General features: G+C 43.9%; 1 protein-coding gene across 2 annotated transcripts in view; it reads right to left on the reverse strand.

Annotated features, from left to right (window-relative positions):
• The window catches only part of BAIAP2L1 (BAI1 associated protein 2 like 1), an 80453-nt gene that overhangs the window by 32517 nt on the left and 22598 nt on the right, over positions 1-25338 (reverse strand). Inside the window, exons 1-2 of one of the 2 annotated variants that reach the window (XM_027528317.1) lie at positions 18677-18854; positions 14840-14926 (exon numbers count right to left, since the gene is read on the reverse strand). In XM_027528317.1, the coding sequence (XP_027384118.1) occupies positions 14840-14924 (85 nt within the window). In that variant the 5' untranslated portion in view covers positions 14925-14926; positions 18677-18854. Of the gene's footprint in view, positions 1-14839; positions 14927-18676; positions 18855-20432; positions 20509-25338 lie in introns of those variants that run through there. The other variant, XM_027528316.1, reaches the window with a different exon arrangement.

The following is a 25338-nucleotide window of genomic DNA, read 5'->3' on the forward strand; positions in this document are numbered from 1 at the left end:
TGTATAGTGTAGGGAACTATAGTCAGTATCTTGTAGTAAATGGAAAAGAATCTGAAAAGGAATATATAGATATATAATATATAAAGTGAATCACTTTGCCGTACACCACAAATACAACATTGTAAATCAACTATACTTAGATTAAAAAAAAAAAGCAGTGCCCAAGATAGTTTATATAACCACAGATTTTAATTATGTTAAAACAGCTATTTTAAAAGCATAAAGATCAAAACTATTTAAGTTCATTTTTCAGTAAAAGTATTAATTTTTAAAAAACTTGAAGTGTATTTTCACAGTCATTATCAAATGGTTTCTAAACTTCCTAGAGGACTCATAAGTTGTTTTTAAATATTAATATAAAATGGAAAGTTGGGCGAGATCTAGTAAAGAATAAGAGATAATATTAAAACATTCAATCATATACATATGAAGAGAAAAAAAGAAACCTTACTTAGTATGTCACAAATTTCTATTGTTATAAAAATGGAAGCTGCTATCAGCCACGGCTCTGAGTTATAAACACCTGAGTCATGTATATGTGTGTGTCGTCTTACTACACTCAACAGTTACAGAAACAGACCTATTCCAGGCATCAAGAGTCCAGTTTTTAGTTGTAAAGAGCGTGCCATTTAGTTTGCCTCTTTAGTCATCTCGTAATTTTTAATCTTTGAACTTATGCTCCTAAAACATCAGTCAGCTTTTCATCATGCAGAAACCTTTTAGACCTAATAATGCCCTTATTTCAATTTGAAAGGAGACATAGGAACACCGAACCTGTAGCCTATCACTCAAAATAATAACTCTAACCTGTATATCCAAAATCTCCCATGATCCTCTCCACGAGCCCTGAATCCTGGCAAGCTGAACTTGCCCCGTCCCTCTGCTCCCTCCGGCAGAACCCACCCCGTCCGTCTCTGGGCTGACCACAGGATTACAGCACCCCCTGACTCAGCAGCTCCTCCGCCCGCAGATATGATCACCCCCTCCCATGGAATCCTGTAGCTTTGTACCTTTCACTCTTGGCCCTTGCTCCTGTGTTAAAGCTATGTGTGTGTGTATATTTTCATAATCTCCCATACTAAGCTGTAGATATCCTGAAGGTGGGGATCAAGTTTACTAAGCTTGTAAATGACAGTCATGGTTTCAAGAAAGCCTAGAGAAACGTGATTCATAGGGTCAAAAGGGAGGAGCCCAACACCCTTATCTGATACACTCATTCAGTCCATCAACAAGCATTTCCAAGCTCATCCTGGAGCCTGCTTCTCTCATCCTTGCCTCGCTGTGGGAGCAGAGGTGCCACACCTGCGGTAGCTGCAGTTCCCTCCTGCTCTGGACTTTCCCTGGAGCAGACACCACTGGACTACCATCAGGATACCCAGCTTCAGAATCCTCTGAGACATTACTGTAAGCACAGCTGTTCACAACTCCTTAGCAGGTTTTTACAGAAGGACTGGTGCCAAGGCCATTTTCTACACTGAGCAAAATGCTGGCTTCCTGGGACTTCCCTGGTGGTCCAGTGGCTAGGACTCTGAGCTCCCAGTGCAGGGGCCAGGGCTCCATCCCTGGTCAGGGAACTAGATCCCACATGCCACAGCTAAGAGTTCAAATGCTGCAGCTAAGACCCGGGGCAGCCAAGTGTATAGAAAATACCAAGTGCAGGCTTCCTGGGACTTGCTTCCAATGGATTTCAGGAACAGTATGTGTATATCTTCTGGTACACACCCAGGCTTCCAGGGTTTAAAGACTACTTTTGTAATTCGTTTTCTGCGTAGAAATCCAACTTTTGTCAGATCTGCTTTAAGGAGTAGAAAATTCCAAATTCAAAATTACCAACAGGGTTTTTAAAGATGTCATGAAACTGAGAGGCCTTAAAGCTGAGACCTGAAGTCTATAGAAAACCCTTCATTCACCAGGGAATCGGCCAACTGGAATTCAAACCCCAGCTTCACTACTAACTAGCCGTGTGAGACTATTTAACCTAAGTTCTCATTTTCTTGTTTATAAAAAGTGGGAACGATACCTCCCACCTCAGAGGACTGCTGTGAGAATTCAGTGAGACTTCTGAATTTCCATTAATGCCAACACAGTCCACCAGAGGTTTCTCACACTGAGGCACAGCTGGCATGTCATGCCGCACTAGTCTCAGGGGTGCAACGTGACGCTGTGATGTCTGCACACACCGCAAAGCGGCCACCACGAGAAGGCCAGCGGCCCTGCTACACAGTGCTACCGAAAAATGCTGTGTATGTGATAAGGAGTTTTACTCTCTTGGCAACTTTCAAATATACATGATGACATTATTGACTATAGTCATCTTGCTGTATGTACATTACATGCCAATGACTCACTCATTTTACAACTCAAAATTCATTTACCATGTTATTCATTCTGAGTTGGGTGGGGCCAACTAAAACCCTTCACAGAGGGCTGGGAAATGTGCACAACTAGCCTCTCAAATTATTACAATGTCTATTATATTGTTTTTAGTGTGAATTAGTTAGGGCACCCCATATACTGAAGAGTTAACAGAAGTGGCATACTTATGTTTCTTGGCAATAGAATACACATAATCTAAATTTACCAATGGTGACATTAAGTACATTCACAATGTCGTACAACCATCAATTATCCAGTTCAAAAACGTTTCACCACCTGAAAAGGAAACCCTGTACCTATTGAGCAGTCACTCCCCACTGTCCCCTCCCTCAACCCCCAGCAACTACCAATCTGCTTTTTCTCGTAAGGACTTGCTGATTCGAATTTTTGAATGAGTGGAATCTTAAATATGTGGCCTTTCAATCTGGTTTCCGTCACTTAGGATGTTTCCAAGTTCCGTCCATGTTTCAGCACGCGTCAAGACGTCATGCTTTTTTACGTGTGAGTAACATTCCATGAGTTCATTCCATGATTGGGGGCAAGAGGAGCAGGGGACGACAGAGGATGAGATGGGTGGATGGCATCACTGACTCGATGGACGTGAGTCTGAGTGAACTCCGGGAGTTGGTGATGGACAGGGAGGCCTGGCGTGCTTCGATTCATGGGGTCGCAAAGAGTCGGACACGACTGAGCGACTGATCTGATCTAAACATTCCATAGCGTGGATGCACAGTGTTTCGTTTATCGATTCATCAGCCACTGGGCGTTTGGGTGGTTTCCACCTTGTGCCTGCTGGGAATAACGTGAAAGTCCTGTGTGGGCGTACATTTGTCTTGAGTGGACCTTTAAGGGGTGGACTTGCTGGGTCATAAGTTCCTGTTTTGAGGAACTGATAAACTCTTTTCCAATGCAGCTGCTCCATTTCACATCCCCCCCCAACACCAAAGCGCAAGTGTTCCCGTTTCTCTACCAACACATGCTGGCGTCTCTTTAATTACAGCTGTTGTTGGGTGTGGAGTGGTACCTCACTGTGGTTACGACGTGCAGATCCCTAATGGCTAATGATGTTGAGCATCTTTTCATGTGCTCCTTGGCATTCTTCCTTTTTTTTTTTTTTTTTAATTGAGGGATAGTTGATTTGCACTGGCCTCCTTACTTTTAATAATTCTGTTAAGTCATTCAGACCAGGAAAGAGTACCTGAGGAAATGCATTTACTTCCAAATGGCTGAAGACCAGAAACATTCAGAACCCCTCCTGGGCTCACAAGGAACGGACTATGACCCCCACAGCGCCCCCAGTGTGCTTGAGAACAGGTGTCCAGCAGGATCAGGGCAGGCCACACCCACACCGCCATTCTGGCCGCTCCCGTCTCGGGTGTGTCCCTCTCCCTTGACCCCTGTGGGCCTCCTCAGCCGGTCAAAGCGGCCACAGCCTGTGCGTGTCTGGCGCTTCTGACCAAAGCCACTCTTCCTTGGCGTAAGGTCCCTTCGCCTCCTCCTTCTGCGTTAGCACTTTGTGTTTTTGTTTCTGCCTCCTAATTTGAGGCCGAGCATAGCGCCACGAGTAGAGGAAGTCACCTGCGAGGGTTTGGGAGAGGGCACAGGTGGCTCTTGTGAAAGGGACGAGGCTGTCACGAGGCAGTGCCCCGGGGCTGCCCCACCTGGTGGAGGCCGGACAATGGCGGCGCCCCTGACCGGCTGCTCTTCAGCAGCATTTCCTTCTCCAGGGGATCTTCCTGACTCAGAGATTGAACCCGCATCTCCTGCATGGCAGGTGGATTCTTTACTGCTGAGCTACCGGGGAAGCCCTTTCATACCTGTGAAAGTGAAAGTGAAGTCGCTCAGTCGTGTCCGACTCTTGAGACCCCATGGACTGCAGCCTACCAGGCTCTGGTCCATGGGATTCTCCAGGGAAGAGTACTGGAGTCAGTGCCATTTCCTTCTCCAGGGGATCTTCCCGACCCAGGGACTGAACCTGGGTCTTCCGCACTGCAGGCTGACACTTTACTGTCTGAGCCACCAGGGGAGTTTCATACCTGTTGTTTTTGCTAATTGTAATACATCACTGCACATACGGTTACTTCAAAGCTGGGAGAAGGAATACCTTTCTTATAACCTCTCTGTAGAGAGGTACAATTTACAATCCAGAACACCTTCTCACAGTTTTAGGAATTTATATAAGTGGAAGTGAGAAATAGATTTAAGGGCCTAGATCTGATAGATAGAGTGCCTGATGAACTATGGATGGAGGTTCATGACTTCGTACAGGAGACAGGGATCAAGACCATCCCCGTGGAAAAGAAATGCAAAAAAGCAAAATGGCTGTCTGGGGAGGCCTTACAAATAGCTGTGAAAAGAAGAGAAGCGAAAAGCAAAGGAGAAAAGGAAAGATATAAACATCTGAATGCAGAGTTCCAAAGAACAGCAAGAAGAGATAAGAATGCCTTCTTCAGCGATCAATGCAAAGAAAAAGAGGAAAACAACAGAATGGGAAAGACTAGGGATCTCTTCAAGAAAATCAGAGATATCAAAGGAACATTTCATGCAAAGATGATCTCAATAAAGGACAGAAATGGTATGGACCTAACAGAAGCAGAAGATATTAAGAAGAGGTGGCAAGAATACACAGAAGAACTGTACAAAAAAGATCTTCACGACCCAGATAATCACGATGGTGTGATCACTCACCTAGAGCCAGACATCCTGGAACGTGAAGTCAAGTGGGCCTTAGAAAGCATCACTACAAACAAAGCTAGTGGAGGTGATGGAATTCCAGTTGGGCTATTCCAAATCCTAAAAGATGATGCTGTGAAAGTGCTGCACTCAATATGCCAGCAAATTTGGAAAACTCAGCAGTGGCCACAGGACTGGAAAAGGTCAGTTTTCATTCCAATCCCAAAGAAAGGCAATGCCAAAGAATGCTCAAACGACCGCACAATTGCACTCATCTCACACGCTAGTAAAGTAATGCTCAAAATTCTCCAAGCCAGGCTTCAGCAATATGTGAACCGTGAACTTCCTGATGTTCAAGCTGGTTTTAGAAAAGGCAGAGGAACCAGAGATCAAATCGCCAACATCCGCTGGATCATGGAAAAAGCAAGAGAGTTCCAGAAAAACATCTATTTCTGCTTTATTGACTATGCCAAAGCCTTTGACTGTGTGGATCACAATAAACTGTGGAAAATTCTGAGAGAGATGGGAATACCAGACCACCTGATCTGCCTCTTGAGAAACCTGTATGCAGGTCAGGAAGCAACAGTTAGAACTGGACATGGAACAAGAGACTGGTTCCAAATAGGAAAAGGAGTACATCAAGGCTGTATATTGTCACCCTGTTTATTTAACTTCTATGCAGAGTACATCATGAGAAACGCTGGACTAGGAGAAACACAAGTTGGAATCAAGATTGCCGGGAGAAAATCAATAACCTCAGATATGCAGATAACACCACCCTTATGGCAGAAAGTGAAGAGGAACTCAAAAGCCTATTGATGAAAGTGAAAGTGGAGAGTGAAAAAGTTGGCTTAAAGCTCAACATTCAGAAAATGAAGATCATGGCATCCGGTCCCACCACTGCATGGGAAATAGATGGGGAAACAGGGGAAACAGTGTCAGACTTTATTTTTCTGGGCTCCAAAATCACTACAGATGGTGACTGCAGCCATGAAATTAAAAGACGCTTACTCCTTGGAAGGAAAGTTATGACCAACCTAGATAGCATAATCAAAAGCAGAGACATTACTTTGCCAACAAAGATTCGTCTAGTCAAGGCTTTGGTTTTTCCTGTGGTCATGTGTGGATGTGAGAGTTGGACTGTGAAGAAGGCTGAGCGCCGAAGAATGGATGCTTTTGAACTGTGGTGTTGGAGAAGACTCTTGAGAGTCCCTTGGACTGCAAGGAGATCCAACCAGTCCATTCTGAAGGAGATCAGCCCTGGGATTTCTTTGGAAGGAATGATGCTAAAGCTGAAACTCCAGTACTTTGGCCACCTCATGCAAAGAGTTGACTCATTGGGAAAGACTGATGCTGGGAGGGATTGGGGACAGGAGGAGAAGGGGACGACAGAGGATGAGATGGCTGGATGGCATCACTGACTCAATGGACGTGAGTCTCAGTGAAATCCGGGAGTTGGTGATGGACAGGGAGGCCTGGCGTGCTGCAATTCATGGGGTCGCAAAGAGTTGGACACGACTGAGCGACTGATCTGATCTGATCTGATATCAATATGCCTGAGGGCTTCCTAGGTGGCTCAGCGTAAAGATCCCAACTGCAATACAGGAGACGAGGGTTCAATCCCTGGGTTGGGAAGATCCCCTGGAGGAGGGCATGGTATCCCACTCCAGTATTCTTGCCTGGAAAATCCCATGAACAGAGAAGCCTGGTGGGCTGCAGTCCATGGGGTCACAAAGAGTTGGACATGACTGAAGCGACTCTGCATACCAGTATGCCTAGATGATATAGGGACTTCCGTGGTATGTGTTTATAGATGTTATAAATTATACATTCACAAATTGTAAGCCCATCTTTCTCCATAGTTAGACCTTTTTTGCTTCAAAAGAGGTTCAGTTGCCACTTGAAAATTGAAATGGTAAGTCATTTACAAAGTTGGAATAAATGGTCATGTAATGTTTCTAATATGAAATACAAAGCCTTGATTATATCTGATGAAAACACAAAATACAGACTCTTGCATGAAGAATCAGTTTCAGATTGTATGATGTTTTACTGTTTTACACAATCTTTTATCTGAACTATAATGGACAGGACGATCTGACACCATAAAATTAATCACTTCAGAAAAAGCTCCTCTTTTCGACGCATAGAAAATTAAATCAGCATAATAGGCTGAGCTGCTGACAGACTTCCTGGGCTCCATTTAACCTGCCATTAACCAGATAAGTGACTTTGGCAAGTTATCTAACTCTCTTTGAATACCAGTATCCTCATCTGTAAAGTGAAAATAATAATAGCACCTGCTTTAGAGAATTATCACAGTGAGCAAAGGAGTTCATATGCATTTGGCAGGCACAAAGTTAAGCAAATAAAATAAATTCCTTATTAACTCTTTCCTATTTTTGTGGGAAGGAGTTTAATCTCTTTAAAGTGAGCCTTACCTGCAACTAAAAGATAAATGGTTTTGATCAATAACAACTGCTTTGGCTCAACTTAGCTTTCTCATTGCCTCTGGTATTAATTCTATTTTACCTAAATTTTAGGAATCTGTTTGAGATACTTCTCTGAATAAACAACATTTCTTTAAAAATATTTCAGGTTTTTTTTTTTTTTTTTTCCCCATGCTCTTATTTTTAAGACCGAAGACTGTCAGGTTGGATTTTGAGTATCAACAAGACAAAAATGTAATAAACATTTTTTTAAACTGCATATCAATAACAAAAGCAAACCTATGATTGTCTAGGTTCCCTGATGCTGAAGAGATAAAATCTTCTGTTTTGTGCTTAATTTAGGAAATTGGCCTAAACAATTTAATACATGCTTCAGAATAATGTAATAGCTGGCTGAATTGGAGCAAAGTAACATAGTCTATGGCACCCCACTCCAGTACTCTTGCTTGGAAAATCCCATGGATGGAGGCGCCTGTTAGGCTGCAGTCCATGGGGTCCGTAGGAGTCGGACACGACTGAGCGACTTCACTTGCACTTTTCACTTTCATGCACTGGAGAAGGAAATGGCAACCCACTCCAGTGTTCTTGCCTGGAGAATCCCAGGGACGGGGGAGCCTGGTGGGCTGCCATCTATGGGGTCACACAGAGTCAGACACGACTGAAGTGACTTAGCAACATAGTCTAAATGATGTGACCTTGAGGTTCTTACACCTCACAGGAAATCTGTCAGCTCCCCAAAGCAGAAAGTGAAAGTGAAACTGAAGTCGCTCAGTCGAGTCTGACTCTTTTGGACCCCATGGACTGCAGCCCATCAGGCTCCTCCCTCCATGGGATTCTCCAGGCAAGAGTACTGGAGTGGGTTGCCATTTCCTTCTCCAGGGGATCTTCCTGACCCAGGGATCGAACCCTGGTCTCCCGCATTGCAGGCAGACGCTTTAACCTCTGAGCCACCAGGGAAGCCCTTCCCCAAAGCAGAGTTCCCTTTTATTCCTTGAGAAATAAATGAGAACAAGCTTTATTTTTCTATGGTTTAAAGATGAAAAAACAGATTCAGTTTCTTTTGAATATTTTGCCAAAATATTTTCCCCTGATCACTTCTGTTTTCCCTTTCCAACCTTTTCCATATTTTCTAAGTTTTTAAAAATAAACGTCATTTGATTTAAAGACAAAACTGGAAGTTTTAGACAAACTTCAGTTTCCTCTCTTAAACCAGCACTGTTCCTAGAGTGGAACTGTGTACCTGTGATAAAGATTTATGTGCACAGTTCCAGGTACACACCCTGACGACCTGAGTCACATGAACATTATTCATATGACTTACTCTTTGACAAACACAGCGGATTAAAATATTTTACCTGCCAAATCCTGACTGCAGAGCTCTGGTCTTTGGCTTTGCGTTTGTTTGTTCGTTCCTCCCTCCTGACAGGGCAAGGCAGTTTTGCCCCTGAGCTGTTTGCCCGCTGTGGTTCCTAGGACTGTGCTGTGATGTGTGTTAACTCCAAGCACTTAGTAGCAGTCTATAGGAACAATCCCAGAAAGTGCAGTCCTAAACCCAGGTGGTTAAGGAGCTGCTCTTTCTTTGGAGAGAAGGATATTAAACCCCTCACATGGTCGCTGGTCTTGACTTAAGCAACAGGATGGCCCTACAGGCCTTCCACTGTCAGATAAGGGCATGCCAGGGGCCAGGCCACAGACAGTTCAGGTCTCAGAGGCCGAACTCCTCTGCAGCCTGACAGCAGCTGCAGACAACCACGAACAAGTGGGCACGGCCGGGTCCCACTCAAATTTCAGTTACCTGTCGGTGCTGGCCAGCCCCTTGGCTCTAGTTTGCTCAGTTAAGGTACAACTGATAAAAGGTGAGGCTTCAGTAAAATTAATTTGAAGGTAATTTCAAAATATATGCTAATTCTTATTAGAAATCTTCAAGTGATAGCATTTAGCACAAAAATGATTAAAAGTTGGCATTTCTCTTGAATCATTAAAATATTTTTCTATCAGTTTCAATTACAGTTGGACAAAGTAATGACACATTTTCTCAATATTTTCTACAATAGGAGAACAGACTTTATTCATAAGGGACCTTTAAGTTTCAAGAAAAAACCATCAGGAATGACTTCCTTGGGAGAAGGATATATAGAAAGAAAAAATATATATATATTTTATATATATATATATATATAATTTTCTGACCTACAGATAATTAAAACCTGCTGTTATTTCTTAAGTTTTAGACAATTAGAATAGCTTATAAATTTTAGATATTTAAAGTATTTTCTATAAAGTCTGAGTCACTTCCCCATAAAATTGGCAGAATAACTTTGTATGAATATGAAGAAAATAAAGGAGCATTTCTATTGCTTTGCAGTTCTAAATATCTTACAAGAGTTTTATCAAATGGTAAGTCCTATTATATCAATTATTTTTATTTTCTAGGAAGTAAACATAATTTAAATCAGAGAAGCACCACTATTACTTGGCATTTCTACTTTTCATTTCTTGGTGACTTTCTTTTTTTTTTTTTTCTTGGTGACTTTCAATGACCAAACCTTTATACCTCCATAGGTGACCCCAACATGCAAGAGAACAATGAGATGACAAAAAACCCCTTCCAGAAAGACTCTCTCATGAATGATAATCAAGAGGCTACAAAGCACCAGCAGAATTAGACTGTCAAGAACCCCAAACTGCATAGATAATAAAAAGGATCAAAACAGAAAACAAATTTTTTTTTAAAAGTTGACCAGCAAATGCAATAACTAAAAGACAACTAACTCAATTAAAAATGGGCAAAGATCTGAATAGACATTTCTCCAAAGAAGATACGTAATGGCCAGTAAGAATGTGAAAAGATGCTTGATATCAGTAGCTACTAAGGAAATGTGAATCAAAATCCAAATGAGGTAGTACTTCATACTTCCTACGATGGTTACAACACAAAACCAACCAACCAAACAAACAAAAAGACAACAAGTGTTGGCAAGATGTAAAGAAACTGGGCCCCTCATACACGGCTGGTAGAATGTATGTGCTCAGGTGCTCCATCATGTCCAACTCTTTGTGGCCCCAAGGACTGAAGCTCTCCAGGCTCCTTCTGTTCATGGAATTTTCCAGGCAAGAATACTGGAGTGGGTTGCTATTTCCTACTCCAGTGGATCTTCCTGACCCAGGAACTGAACCCCTATCTATTGTGTCTCCTGCACTGGCAGGCAGATTCTTTACCACTAGCGCTATCTGGGAAGTCTGGTGGAATGTATAATGGTGCACTCCATTTGAAAAACAGTCTGGCAGTTCCTCAAAGGGTTATATTTAGAGTTAGGATATGAACCAGCAATTCTACTCCTAAGTGTATACCCAAGAGATGGAAAAATGTAGGTAAACACAAAATCTGTACACAAATGTTCATAGTAGCAGTATTTTTAGTAGCTAAGAGGTAGAAGAAACCCAAATGTCCATCAACTGATAAAATTAAATGTGGTAGATCTATACAATATTCCATTTATATGAAATGTTTAGCAAAACCATACCTATAATAGACAAAATATATTAATGGTTAAATATGGCTGGAGTTTGGAGAAGGCAATGGCACCCCACTCCAGCACTCTTGCCTGGACAATCCCATGGATGGGGGAGCCTGGTGGGCTGCCATCTATGGGGTCGCACAGAGTCAGACACGACTGAAGTGACTTAGCAGCAGCATGGCTGGAGTTGGGGGTGAATGGGAAGTGACTGCTAATGGGTATGAGATTTCTTTTAGGAGTGAGAAAAATATTCTGAAGTTGACTCTGATGATAATTTAAAACTTTGTGAATATACTAAAAATCACTAAACTATATGACTTTAATGGGTGAACTGTACTATGTATTAATTAGATCTCAATAAAACAATTATAAAAATATGATAAAATTAATTTGGATAGTAATGACAAAGAATGAAATTAAAAACTCAACAGAATTGACTAGAAAAAAAATTTAAATGCCATATACAGTAGGCCTTTCAAAAACACCATAAGTATATAAAAATGCATATATAAAAATGTATAAGACTTCTACAAAAAAAACCTACAAAACAGTGCTAACAGAAATTTTTAAAGTTCCAAGTCAATTTTCCATTTCCTTATCCATTTATAACTAACAGTAAGAGAGTTTTTAGTGTTTCTGACAAACATTTTTAAAGGTCACAGGACAATCATAATTTCTCCCACTGATTAAGATGGCTTTGCATAGTTTTAACTTGTATGGCCATCTTGTGGTCTTACCTATATTTAAAATTAATGAGTTAAATGTATCATTTCAGAAATTAGAACAGTAGAGTAATCCCAAAGATGGTACAAGGAAGAAACTGAGGGTAAGAGTAGAGATTAATGAAATAGAAAATGAAGATACAATAGAGAGAATTGAAAAAATCTGTTCATGAGGAATCAAGGATAATCAAGGCAAAATGTGTATTCTTATGAACATATCACCCACTTCATGGAAGAGAATAATGCCGATGAAAACAAGCGACACAGATTTTTGAGTTCTCAAACACTTGTGAATGTATGAAGTGACGAGAGAGGCATCTTTCTGGTCTAAGAGACTTCAGAGCACACTCTCTCCTTCCGTCTCCCGGCCACCCAGAATGTGTCGGCGCCCGTTCCCTCGGTCCTGCCCCGACTCACGAGGGGGAGTGTGGCCTGCAGAGGTGCAGGCTGACACGGCGCTGTAGCAGCGCGAGCCTCGCTGAGCCTTTCTCAGGCGGTGGGCAGCCTCAGGGGAAAGGAAGACCTGGCAGGCCTCCCGGCCTGCTCACAGGGTTGTTCTTGGACGGCACCTGGGTTGCCCACCACCCTCGCCCAGAGGTCATGACCTCACAGCCCCCGCTGCCTTCCTTGGCGGCCCCCAGAGGTTATCTCACGCCCGTGCAGGAGCCGTGACGGCCAGGCTGACTCTTCCAGTCTATGGGCTCCCCGAGGAAACGCGGGCTGAGCGCCCACCCTGGGAAGTAGACCTGAGAGGTCACATCCACCGCCGGGACTCCCGAGGGTGAGACGAGGCAATGTGCTCACAGCACACACTTACCAAGACCCGAGTTTCTACACGAAGCACAGCAGTCCAAAGGTTAAGCAACAGCCGTTAAGAAGCCAAACGTCATGTCTGTAACACTTCTGGTATTTCCATCTTCCTTGACCTGTGACACCTGGTGTTCCTGGGTGGGCCCCTAGACCACTGAGCTCGAAACAGCACCCGTGCCGCCCCTCCCTAGGCTTTGGCTGCTCAGACACCTCTCAGTCATCTCCTCCAAAAGGTCCCCACCGAGTGGTTTCCATTTTCTTCCTCTTCAGCGACCTGACTGGCTGCCTCTTTCCTTTCCCTTGGCTGCAGGGACGCGCAGTCAAGTGCGGAGGTAAGGAGCCCAGATTCTCAAGTCTGACCACCTGCTAACTGTGTGGTCGGGCACACACTCCCCTGCAGGTCTTAACACCAATACCACACGGTCAGAAACCAGACAAGAGAATCTTCTTGAAAAACAAGAAAGACACAATCTACTTTAGGTCTTTCTCTTTTTCCTATGAATTGTCCTCTGCTCTTCCATACAGGAATTTAAACAGAAACAGGGTAGTATTTTAGTCTAAACATTAACAATAAGATAAACTAAGTGAATCAAAAGCAGAACATGTCAGGCCTCCAAAAGCACCTCCAACAAGGACAGAACTTTCTCATGGAATGGCTGCGAGTGGAAAATTAAGTATATGATACAGTGAATATAAGTGAAAAGGGCAACTTGGAACAAAAATGAAACATAGCAAGTAATTTCCATCCCCTCTGAATGAAACACATACGCACGAAGGCTTTCCTCATTGAAGCTGAAGTTTTAAGACTATGTTTATAACAACACGGTTGCTGTGGAAACAGTTGATTCAACACTATGAACTCACAGCTGAATCAAGTAAGGTGTGGAACAGAAGTCTTATTCAAACAGTGGCAAGAACCATAAAACATTAAAAAGGCACACTGAATGATGGTGAGTCAAAGCACCGTATGTTTTAGCCTAAGGATCAGGCATTTTTTTTGCCTGACGCCTGACACAAATAGGATGTTTCTTTTGAATTAAGTTCTATTTTTGGAACCTATAATCAGTCCAATCATCCCTCAAATGTCCTAAGTTTTACTGCTTCTGTCTACATAACAGCATGTAATTTTTTTTTTACACTGTATTTTATTAAATTCATCCACTTTGGATGGGGTTACTAGAATTCAGATCTTGCCAGAGCTTGCAGAAGTTATGGCACCAACAGAAGACTACTCAGGGTTTTGAAAATTTTCTGCATGTAACCGATTCTATTACATATCGCAGTACTGACTTACTCATCATTCAGCATCACTTCAGGCTTTGGCTACAGGTTTCAAGACTATGAACTCTTTGAGTACAGAAGTTGTCAGAGAATGTTAACAAGGGCCCACATCCACTGCCTTACCCAGCAGCCCAGCCTCCAACCCCAGAACCGTCACCACACCTCGAACTTGTTCCATGGCTTTTATGGGTCAGTTAAGAGCTTTCCAAGCGATCGTGGAAAAACACCGTATCTAAAAAACCCTCAAGACACTTAGCACAGAAACCCATTATCTGAACCTTGCACACATGCTCCTTTGCCCTGCCTCTGCTTCCCGGTCCACTTTTTAACTGGAGAGGGGCGCACTTTTCTTTAAAAAGGAAGCACACACTGTGCCAATCCTTTCCTCTGGTTTTCTGAACCCTTCAAATTCTGACACACACTGTGAAGTCGGAAATGTTACCCTTTGTCAAGTAAGATGTGTTCAACAAGTTTTTAAAATGATGCTTCTGTGTGAGGCTCTGGAGACGGCACAGTGAGAGAGGTCTATACGGAGAAGCCTCGGTGCGCCCGGGTGTGGCTGCCTGCACCCTCTGCGAGTGCACAGGGGATCCATTCATACCAGCAAAACCGGAAAAATCACAACCGAGGGCGACTGGGGAAGCAGCGACGGCCAAGAGCAGAGCGTAAAGGAGCCGGACTCTGCGGGGTGACTCACAGGAAATGCTCTGCCAGCGGCGGGAGGCCTGGTGTTCACCCCTCCAGTTAGGAATCTAGGTCAGGGCTCCCGGGCTTCATGCTTCAAGGGGGACCTGGGGCCCAAACCTCAGGGGCAGAAGCCCAGTTCCCAGTGGCCTGCCCTCATCTAAGCCTCCACTGTGGACAGACCGCAGAGGCGAAGGAACCCGAGTGCCCCCTTTCTATTTTGCATTTGTGCCACTTCTCCGTGTGCTCTTCTCCGGGTTCGCACGACGGCAGCCCAGGAACCGCGGCTCAAGTTAGGTGGACAGGTAATGGACGGTCAGCTTACCCAGCTCTGTTGACACGGGGGACCCGGTGGCAATCTCCCCAATCTTGGCCACTCCATCGTAGTAGGCTCTTCCTGCCAGGATCATAGCTAGAGAGGGAAGGTGGCACACAGAATAGTCACTTACACACAGAAAGGAGGAAGTGATACAGGTTTCCTTCCAAACACCTGAGTCCCTTGTGGCCAAGGCGAGTATGGCTGAGAGGGCAGGGGTGGTGCTCGAGAGCTCTGCCAGGTGGAGGACCCCCCCACCGGATGGCACCCAGGGCACCCTTGCCTCTGACCAGCCCTGGGAACCTTCAGCCACAGGGGCTGGAGGCCCAGAGGAGCTGCTCTCGACGCCAGTCCCAGAGCGGCTGTGTTCCTAACACAGGCTCAAGGCTGGGACATGTCCACTCCAGCCAGCTGGTCACTTACAGCAACACAAGCCTGCAACACTGTTAGCTGGAGGGGCTTGTATGGGGTGGCCTAGGCACCCAGGCCTTTGACGGCAATTTTACTTTTTCCTGTTGAAACAGATAATCTAAGGCACAAGCAACTACCATATTGTTGCCAGGAGAAAAGTGTATGAAATCTGAAATGCATTATCATTTCAAAAAACAACGCAATTACCTGAAAAATAACCGAATGCTCTGCTTTTCTTTCCCCTCCTTTTTGGCAGAGACAGGAAAACTTATCTTAGAAATCACATTTCTCCTTTAAAACTACATTATAAGGTATAGAAATCTGCTTTTGATTTGGTTTACTTTTTCTTCCCTTTTTTTGGGGGGGTGGGCGGTGGTTGGAGAGCATGTTGAAAGCAAGACAAATCTGGGTTTGAATTCCACTGTTACTTCCAACTAACTAACATGACCTTGGTGGGCAAGTGAAACAAAGGAGGTTAATCTAAAAATGCCATAATAGCATGTGTATTGGACAAACTAGTTGAAGCTGCTAATACCAATCCCTTCTTTTACTTTACAGCAGGCTGGGTTTCAGGAGACTCTTGGTATGCAGTAAGCAAGATTTTCAATAAGACCTAGGCTATTTAGTGTGACTTTGGAGAAAATATTTTATCTTGCTCAAAGGCTGGCTTCTTACAGAGACCTCACTTTGCCTGGGAGCCTTGGAAATCACAGGATTTTGGAGATAAAAGATCCCTAAGCAATCTCCTCTCACTGAGAAGAAAACCTGAGGCCACACCAGCCACTCTGCCTCCGTGTAGAGCGGGAATTGTTTTCAAAGATGGATTTTAAAAGATATTTCAAGTTGAAAAAAGGTGGAAGAGGTCATAGACTTAATTAATCTACAAGTCTGGTTGAAGATGCTGCTGAGGCTAAGTCGTGTCAGTCATGTCCGACTCTGTGCGACCCCATAGACAGCAGCCCAGCAGGCTCCTCCGTCCCTGGGATTTTCCAGGCAAGAACACTGGAGTGGGTTGCCATTGCCAAAAAAGTAGGAGTTTCATGGCAAATAGATGAATCTATTTTTGCAGGTCTTGAGAGTTAAAAAATTACAAAAGTTACAGCTTTTACTTCATACATATATACAAATAAGTTTAGGAAATGTAATGATCTACTACAGTATTATTTCATAAGACTGAGGATGGCAGAAAGCAAAAAGACTACAGAGCCTCCTGATGAAAGTGAAAGAGGAGAGTGAAAAAGTTGGCTTAAAACTCAACATTCAGAAAACTAAGATCATGGCATCTGGTCCCATCACTTCATGGCAAGTAGATGGGGAAACAAAGGAAACAGTGACAGACTTTATTTTTTGGAGCTCCAAAGTCACTGCAGATGGTGACTGCAGCCATGAAATTAAAAGATGCTTACTCCTTGGAAGAAAAGTTATGACCAACCGAGATAGCATATTAAAAAGCAGAGATATTACTTTGCCAACAAAGGTCTATCTAATCAAAGCTATGATTTTTCCAGTAGCCATGTGTGGATGTGAGAGTTGGACTATAAAGAAAACTGAGGGCCGAAGAATTGATGCTTTTGAACTGTGGTGTTGGAGAAGACTTTTGAGAGTCCCTTGGACTGCAAGGAGATCAAACCAGTCCACCCTAAAGGAATCAGGCCTGAATATTCATTGGAAGGACTGATGCCGAAGCTGAAACTCCAATACCTTGGCCACCTGATGCGAAGAACTGACTCATTTGAAAAAACCCTGATGCTTGGAAAGATTGAAGGCGGGAGGAAAAGGGGACGACAGAGGGTGAGATTGTTGGGTGGCATCACCGACTCAATGGATGTGAGTGTGAGTAAACTCTGGAAGTTGGTGATGGACAGGGAAGTCTGGCATGCTGCAGTCCATGGGGTTGCAGGGAGTTGGACATGACTGAGTGACTGAACTGAACTGAGGATAACCATAAAGCATAATTATAAAAAAAGAGCAACAACAAATAGCATTTAGGTAGACTTTCCAATTCACCACTTAAATTAATTAATCTACCAGACGGCATTAAGACCCAGGGTGCTGATGTTAACACCCTGTTTCATGAAGGGGAGCAGAGCAGAGACATTCTGGGCCAGACCTAAGGTCAGTGAAGAAACAGAGGCAGTGCACGCAAGGCCAGCTGGCATGGTCACTTCCTCGGTTCAAATCACAGTGCTTTTTGACTCTTTGGTCTCAGCTAGCACTGAAAAAGAGGTGCCTCCACCTAAAAACAAGGCTTATAGCCAGTAAGCTGTCAAGTTAATGTATATATTTTAGTGGGAAGATTTAAAATTGTGAGGTACTGATAAGCTGCAAAGCAAATTAGCAGGAGAAGGGTAATACAGGATTACACAACACAAACAAAATTTTTGGTCTGTATCCACATACTACATTGAAATTTTTTCAATTACAACAGTTTCGAATTTTTCCAGTTTCACTAACTGTTGACTTATGTTTAAAACTATTAAATCTTCTTAGTCTAGTAAAATATCCTGCTTTTATGATAAAGCTGTATTAATGTAAAAATTATCCAGAAAAAAAAAGAAACTGGTATTTTCATAATTGTACTCCCTCTTGTGAATATATTAGAGATTTTATACAGGCTACTGTTTTAAGGAATGAAGCTCATTAGTTCTCATTTAGTGGCTGACCAGCTATTTCATCAACCTAAACTACACACTTCCACCAGAAAAATTTTCCTTAAAATATGATTTCACTAGGTTACAGTTCTGCTCAAAAAGCTTCAGTGGCCTCCCACTGCCCAGGGGGAGCCTGTCTCACTCCACAGAGTTCATCGTGGATTTTTATAATTGTGGCCTTCAATGAATCACACCTCCCAGCTGGTGGTGGTGTCTAGGACACAGAGGAGTGGTTTGGTCATGTGACTTGCTTTGGCCAATGGGGTACAAGCAGGCATAACTCCCTCGGGGCTTGTACTCTTGGGACCGCCGGCCAGGCCTGAGAAAGGAGGTGAGCCCAGCCCTGGCCCCAGCTGATTCTGACTGCAATGCAGAGTCTCGGGCATACAGGCAACTGTACCGCCTTTACAGGACCACGGGAAATAGCGAACTACTGTCATCTGAAGCCATCAAACTCAGCGGCGGCGTGTACACAGCAACAGGTAACCGACGCTGCATCCAGATGCGCTAATAATGGGACCTCACTCCACCTTAAGTTTTCTACTCCCCACGCTCTGCACCCACGCGAGTGTGGACCCCGGGGCTCGGCTTGCAGGCTGCCTCTTCTGTATGCAGCACCAGAAAGCAGCGGCTGCCTGCTGCCCCTGTCAGCCCGCTCAGCCACGCACGGCCTCCCGCCTGCTCTCCTGACCTCCCGCTCAGACCCCCTGACTGTGCTCTTCATCAGCAGTGCCTGCTGCCTCACTGCACACGTGGCCTCCTTGACTGTACTACAGATTCTTACCAAGGACTTGACACGTTTCATTGAAGTTTCTCAATGGCTTCAGCTAAAAACAGATGGCCTGCAGAAATTCTGGAAACACCTTATGAAGTGCAAAATAGGCCTCAGGAGGTATTAAAGTGATAAGAGGCCTCTGGGGAGAAGTCCTGTTAGCAGGAGGCTAAGCTGTGGGCTGTTCACTGCTTCACTTTATAAATTTCTGTCTCAGAGAGGCAGCTCATGCTAGAAAGGAAAAAAACAATTGCAGGTCAGAGTGCTCTCCTTCATGGTGATGGATAAGGTGACGACTTTGTGTTCTTGTGACTAGGTGTGATCATCAGGGGAGTAAAAAGTCAAAGTGTTAGTCGCCCAGTCATACTCAACACTTTGTGAGCCCATGGACTGTAGCCTGCCAGGCTCTTCTGTCCATGGAATTCTCCAGGCAAAAATACTGGAGTGGGTAGCCATTCCCTTCTCCAGGGGATCTTCCTGACTCAGGGATCACACTGGGGTCTCCAGCATTACAGGTGGATTCTTTAGCTTCTGAGCTACCAGGGAAGGCCCCCACCCCCTCATCAGGGGAGAGTCAGCTTGCAAAACAAGGCTCCAGCTTGTTAAAAGAGGGAGGGGGCACCCACAGAAGTTATCCATACTGCCAGGGGTGTGAGGGAGGAAAAGGCCAGGTCTGCTGCACTTCCTGACGCTGGACACTGGCCGAGAGCACCAAGATCCAGAGGAAAGTCAACAAGCGGTTTATGGCGGCAGCGACTGCAACAGCAGAGCGCCTGTCATCCAACGTCCCAAGTCTTGCCAGTAACCTCCCCTTTCCTGGCATATGCCCAGGCTGAGGGTGTGAGGGTGCAGGTTTATTTTCAAAACATCACCAGGGAGCAGCCAGAGGTGGGCGTATTGTGAAGGACAGAAGCACGACGGGGAGAAAAGACACAGAGCTTGACCTGAAGGCTTCTTCAAATCTTACTGTTGGAAACTAAGCTTTCTACTTATGTTACATGCTGGTCCCAGTGAATCAGGGTAGATGGTGAAACTGGGATCTGAATGTTTGGCGGGTGGGTGACACGTGCTACCTATGGAGAACGGTTCTGACCGTGTTAGAATTTGGTGATTATTTTCAAGATGATCACTGACAACACCCGCCTTGGGGAGGGAATGCATGTGTAGACGCACATCACCTTCCTCAAACGAAATCTGTTCAAACCAGCAACTGACTCTAGGTCACAGAGAGACAAAAGCCAATGCTTGAGTCCATTTTAAATGAGAATCTAAGTTCAACTTTTAATTTAGATGTTTTTCCATTCAGGCTAAACATCTTATTTCTCATATTACTAGCAAAAGGGATACATCACCCCCCACCCAACGATACAAAGATCAGAAATTCTTCTATATAAATAAAAAGGAGAGTAATTCCTATGCTTTAGGATCCTAACATTTTAACTACCTCTTTAATATATTGGCTTACAAAGAATTTGGTGTATAAAGTAGAAAACATGTTTATATTTTAATGATATAAAAGATTAAGCAGTTTCAAGAAGCACAATCTGATGTTTAAGATATGTCACTTATAGTAGTCTATTATTCAGTTCATTCATTTCAAATAAACTAATATCCTACCATTGCAAAGTTCTGTAGATTAATTATAAACTGTACCAATTTAAAGATATTTTAGAAATTCAGGAACAAGTATTTACAAATAATTAAGTAAAATATTTAATGAGTAATTGTACGCCCTCTATATTTATAAATTTAGAAAACAGACACTTACCATTAACAGCTTTTTCATAATTTTTCCCTAGGTTTATTAAATTTCGTAGCCCAGGATTGAACTGTTCCATTACATTCTGAAAAACAAACAAAAAACCAAATTAAGAAAGTAAGTGACCACTAGAGCAAGTAACCTTTAGAGGTCGTCACTGCATAGCCGAGGATCCCCATGTGTGCCCAGTGGTACCGTCCACAAAGTCATGGATGCTGATTCAAAAGCAGGAAAGGGCACGTCCATCCTGACTGAGGGAACTGGTGCGGCCACGTGACCCTGGCCACGCCTGCCCTGGAGCTGCCTAGAACTAACTGTAAATGGAGTCTGCAGCAGACATCCAGTCCCCACAAAGCACACCCTGCAGGGGGCTGTCAGTTCAGAAGCCAATGCTCCTTTTGGGTTTAGGTAAGTTAATGGCTGTCACACTAATGATAGGAAACACAGGTGCATGACAGGAACTTAAGTATATGGACAGTGTTTTGGCTATCAGTAAAGAAGATTTTTGGTCCATAAAGAAGGCTGAGTGCCAAAGAATTGATGCTTTCAAACTGTGGTGTTGGAGAAGACTCTTAAGAGTCCCTTGCAAGGAGATCCAACCAGTCAGTCCTAAAGGAAATCAAGCCTGAATATTCGTTGTAAGGACTGATGCTTAAGTTGAAGCTCCAATACTTTGGCTACCTCACCTGATGCGAAGGGCCAACTCACTGGAAAAGACCCTGGTGCTGGGAAAGATTGAAGGCGGGAGGAGAAGGGGGTGGCAGAGGATGAGATGGTTGGATAGCATCACTGACTCAATGGACAGGAATTTGAGCAAGGGAACAGACATTTCTAAGAGCTGTTTTTGCTCTGCAATTACTAGGAGAGGGATGGGTGTGGATGGCTCTAGGACACAGGACAGCCGGGAACGTTCTTTGTAGGTGGTCACTGGCATTTTCTCCTGGCCATCGGTTCATTCATTACATATTTGTGGAGTGTGCACCAGGGCCTGTGCTCACAGCAGTGGAGGTGGAGACGTGGTTTCCCATTCTGGGCTTCATGATGCTCTTATCTCTGCAGATGTCACGGATTTCATTTTTAAAAGTGTAAGTTCAACATCAATAGAAGGTCATAAACAGAGAGAGAAGCGCTATGACAAGTATAAGACAGGCAACTATTTAGAACACTAGTCTAAATTTAAAACGCTATCCTAAATCTGATGTTACAGATAAGAAATCATTCCTATGAGGCTCTGAATATATTTGGTGACTGAATGTATTTGTCCCACCTACAAACAATAAGCTTCACAATATTAATCTTTCCAGGTAGACCAGTCAAATCTCTTTACCGCCCACCTCAACCAAAATGTGTACCTTGTTTGTAAAGGCCCAAGCAACAAAGAATAAAAAAACCACACAACTTTCAAAGGGGCAGAAACATGACACATGTATTTTTCGGGATAAAGAGGTTCTCCATTACATGTTAGCAGGGGAGAAAGAACATAATAACTTTTATTATAACTGTTCTTTGTTAAAGAACATTATAACTTTTATTTAATATTATTAAAAGTTTATTTATCAGCTTTTATTTTATTAGACAAAAAATGGAAAATAATTCCTGCCTCAACCCTTCTGCACCCCTGGCCTTACTCCCATGTAACAGCTCCATTGAAAGTGCTCTTCTGTCTTTACTGCCATAGTTTTGATTAATATTCTTGACTTCTTGACTTTGGACAATAACCACTGGCCTTCTGCTACAGTAAACAACTCTACTTTCCTTGTTTCCAGTATTCCCTACATAACAGCAGTTTCCTGGAAAATCAATAGTCAGTATTTATTATGACTTTGTAAATACTGGTCACTACAATGTAAGGAATGTACCAAGAATGGTGCTTCCTTTCTTGATACACCTTTTTGTTTCTCCTGAGATTAACAAGTCTCATTCCAATGCCTCCTTAGATTTTTCCATGCATCTTCCTCATACTCCATGAGATCTAACAGAAGCCTATGACATCTTTCAAGCCGAAGTTGTCGGTTAATCTTCATTTTTTTTCTCCCAGAACATCCCCAAGCACTCTCTGTCCTCGCTCAGCCTGGCCTGGCCGTCTCCCGCCACGCTGTCGCCCTCACATGTCCCTTTTTGGTCTCCCGTGTGATGAGAGTCTCATTAGCTGGATTCCACATCTTCCTCTTTCTTCATTTATCCCTATTTGCTGGAGATCATTCTCTAAGAATGACCTGAGAAATGACATAGGAGGTAGATGTGAGTCCCCATGTGTCTGAAATTATATTTACCTTGATGTTTGATTGGTATTTCGCTGGGCAGAGTATTTCAGGTTGAAAGTGATTTTCCCATAGGATTTAAAAGATATTGCTCCTTATATATTACTGTCTTTATTTTTAAAATAATTTTATTTATTTTCAGCTGTGCTGGGTCTTTGCTGCTGCATAGGCTTTTCTCTAGCTGCAGCAAGCACAGGCTCTAGGGCGTGCCAGTAGCCAAGGCTCCTGGGCTCGGGAGCACAGGCTCAGCAGCTGCGGCACATCAACTTAGTTGCTCTGAGGCAAGTGGGAGCCTCCTGGATCCAGGGAGCCAACCTGCGTCTCCTGCACTGGCAGGAGGACCCCTTACCACTGAGTCACCAGGGAAGCCCTCCACTGTCTTTAATATCCAGTTTTGCTCCTGAGAAGTCAGCTGTCATTTGTATATGACTTATTTATTTTTTTTTTTTTGATGAGATGGGGCAGGGGAAGGGGCTTATTTCTGGAACCCTTCTCTTTATTCCTGTGTTCTGAAACTACACAGTGGTCTGTCTCAGTGTGGGTATTTTTTTAATTTACTTTACTGGCACTCAAGCAGACCCTACCCATAGAGAAAAGTACATCCTTCAGGGCTGAAAAACGTTTCTGTTTGATTCTCATCTCTTCATTCTCTGGAACTCTGAGAAGGATTTCATATAACCTGGATTTATTCTCTAATCATCTTACCCTTTTCCTCTGATTTTTCGTTTTTTGTTCTGTCTCTGACAGATAGCCTCAACTTTACTTTCCAACTCTTCTGCTTTTAAAACTTTTGATATATTTTTGGGCTCTTTCAAGTTTTTTGATTATTCCTTTTAAAAGGCATCCTGTTCTTGTTTTATGGATGTGGTATCATCTCTTATCTGAATAAACTGTAATTTGAGGGCTATGACCTGCCAGTCCCCTACTGCTGGGTATCTAACAGTCTTTCATGTTGGAGGCATTCCTTACGTGTCTGGTGATCCTTGACTATCAGTTTGTATTTAGGAATCAAGCCCTAAAGCGCTGGCTGGAAGTGTGCGCATGTGCATTCAGGGTGGCTATTGACTAGGCGGCTTCATTCAAAACAACTGGACAGCGAGTCAGCTGTAAAGAAACTGGCCAAGAGACAGTAGCCAAGGGCCAATGGGTCTCTCCAGAGAAACTTCTAACTTCCTATCCCTGGGGGTGGGCAGGGGGTGGAAACAGCAGTCACCAGGGAGCCGGCTTTCCCAGGTCTGGAAGGCCGTTGGGTATCCCACAGTTCACTGTGCTGACTTCTTCCTGAGTTTCAGTCCCTTGGCTGGGGTCTCCAAGTCGAGAGCAGCGCTGAGTAACACATCCTGAGACTGCACCTTGGCTGCCAGGCAGAGGGAGCAGCTGTGACAGTGGTGGCTGGGGCAGCCAGGGGGCCTGGAGGTGAGCCGCCTGTGTCACGCCTGTCCCAGCCCTGTGGCTCCCTCCTCCTGTGGGACCTGCTCTGCAGCCCGGGGGGCTCTCTGGGGTGAAGGGCTCAGTTCTCTGCGGCACTCCTCTCTGCAGGCTCTTTCGGTTCGTGTAAGGCAGTTATCGTACCTCTGTCCATTTCTATCACTCCAAATTTCTTTAGGCTTTTGGTCAATAGATATTTCCTTTCTCAGGTATCTACATTATGGATTTACAGGGGGTTAAGTTCCTTTGCCATCATTTTAATGTATTCTCGGAAAAGAAGAAAAACATATGAGGTCAATGGGCCACGCTTAACTGGAAGTCCACTTAGCTTGTCTTGCTGGAGCCAGTCAGCTGAGCCTCCTTCACAGGCAGAGCCATGAAGCCCCAGAGCCGAGGCTGCCCTCTCACCAGTCCCCTGGCAAGCCAGTCAGTCTTAGCACTTGATCACAGGGACCTGTTGCCATAGCTGCTATTTCTCTCATCTTTCCTTAATTCTTTTAAGTTTTTACTTTTGAAATAGCTTAAGGCACACAACTAGTTATAAAAACTGTATAAAAGGTCCCATGTATGCTTCCACCAATGGGAACTTAAACGGCCAAAGTACATCATCTAAACCAGGAAACCAACATTGGTACAACACAGTTAAACTACAGACCTTATTTGGATTTACCAGTTGTTATACCTCTAATTTGCAGGGTGTGTGCCTTGTTTCTATGAAGTTTTATCACACGTATAGATTTGTATAACCGTCACCACAATTATGATACAGAACTCTTCCAATAACACAAAGGTCTCCAGGATGCTACCCCTTTATAATAAAGCCCAATCACCCTAACCCCTGGCAACCAGTGATCTCAATCATCATAATTTTGTCACTGTGAGGATGTAATATAGGTGGAGTTGTACAGTATGTGGCCTTTAGAGACTAATGTTTCCACTCAGCACAATGTCCTTAAGAACCACCCAGGTTGCTGGGTGTATCACCAGCTTATTCCTTTCTCTCCCGTCAGTGGTCCAGGGCATGGATGTATCACAGTCTATCCACTACACCATCGACCATCTGGGGTGTTTTCAGCAATCACAAATAACCCTGATGTGGACAATCACGTACAGACTTGTGAGTGAGCGTAAGTGTTCCTACCTCTAGAATAAACACCTGGTAGTTCAACCGCCGCGTCACACAGGAGGTGGTGTGTAACTTCACAGGGAGCTGCCAAGCTGTTTTC

This window comes from Bos indicus x Bos taurus, chromosome 25 (assembly GCF_003369695.1).
Source record: "Bos indicus x Bos taurus breed Angus x Brahman F1 hybrid chromosome 25, Bos_hybrid_MaternalHap_v2.0, whole genome shotgun sequence".
Taxonomy (NCBI): Eukaryota; Metazoa; Chordata; class Mammalia; order Artiodactyla; family Bovidae; genus Bos; species Bos indicus x Bos taurus.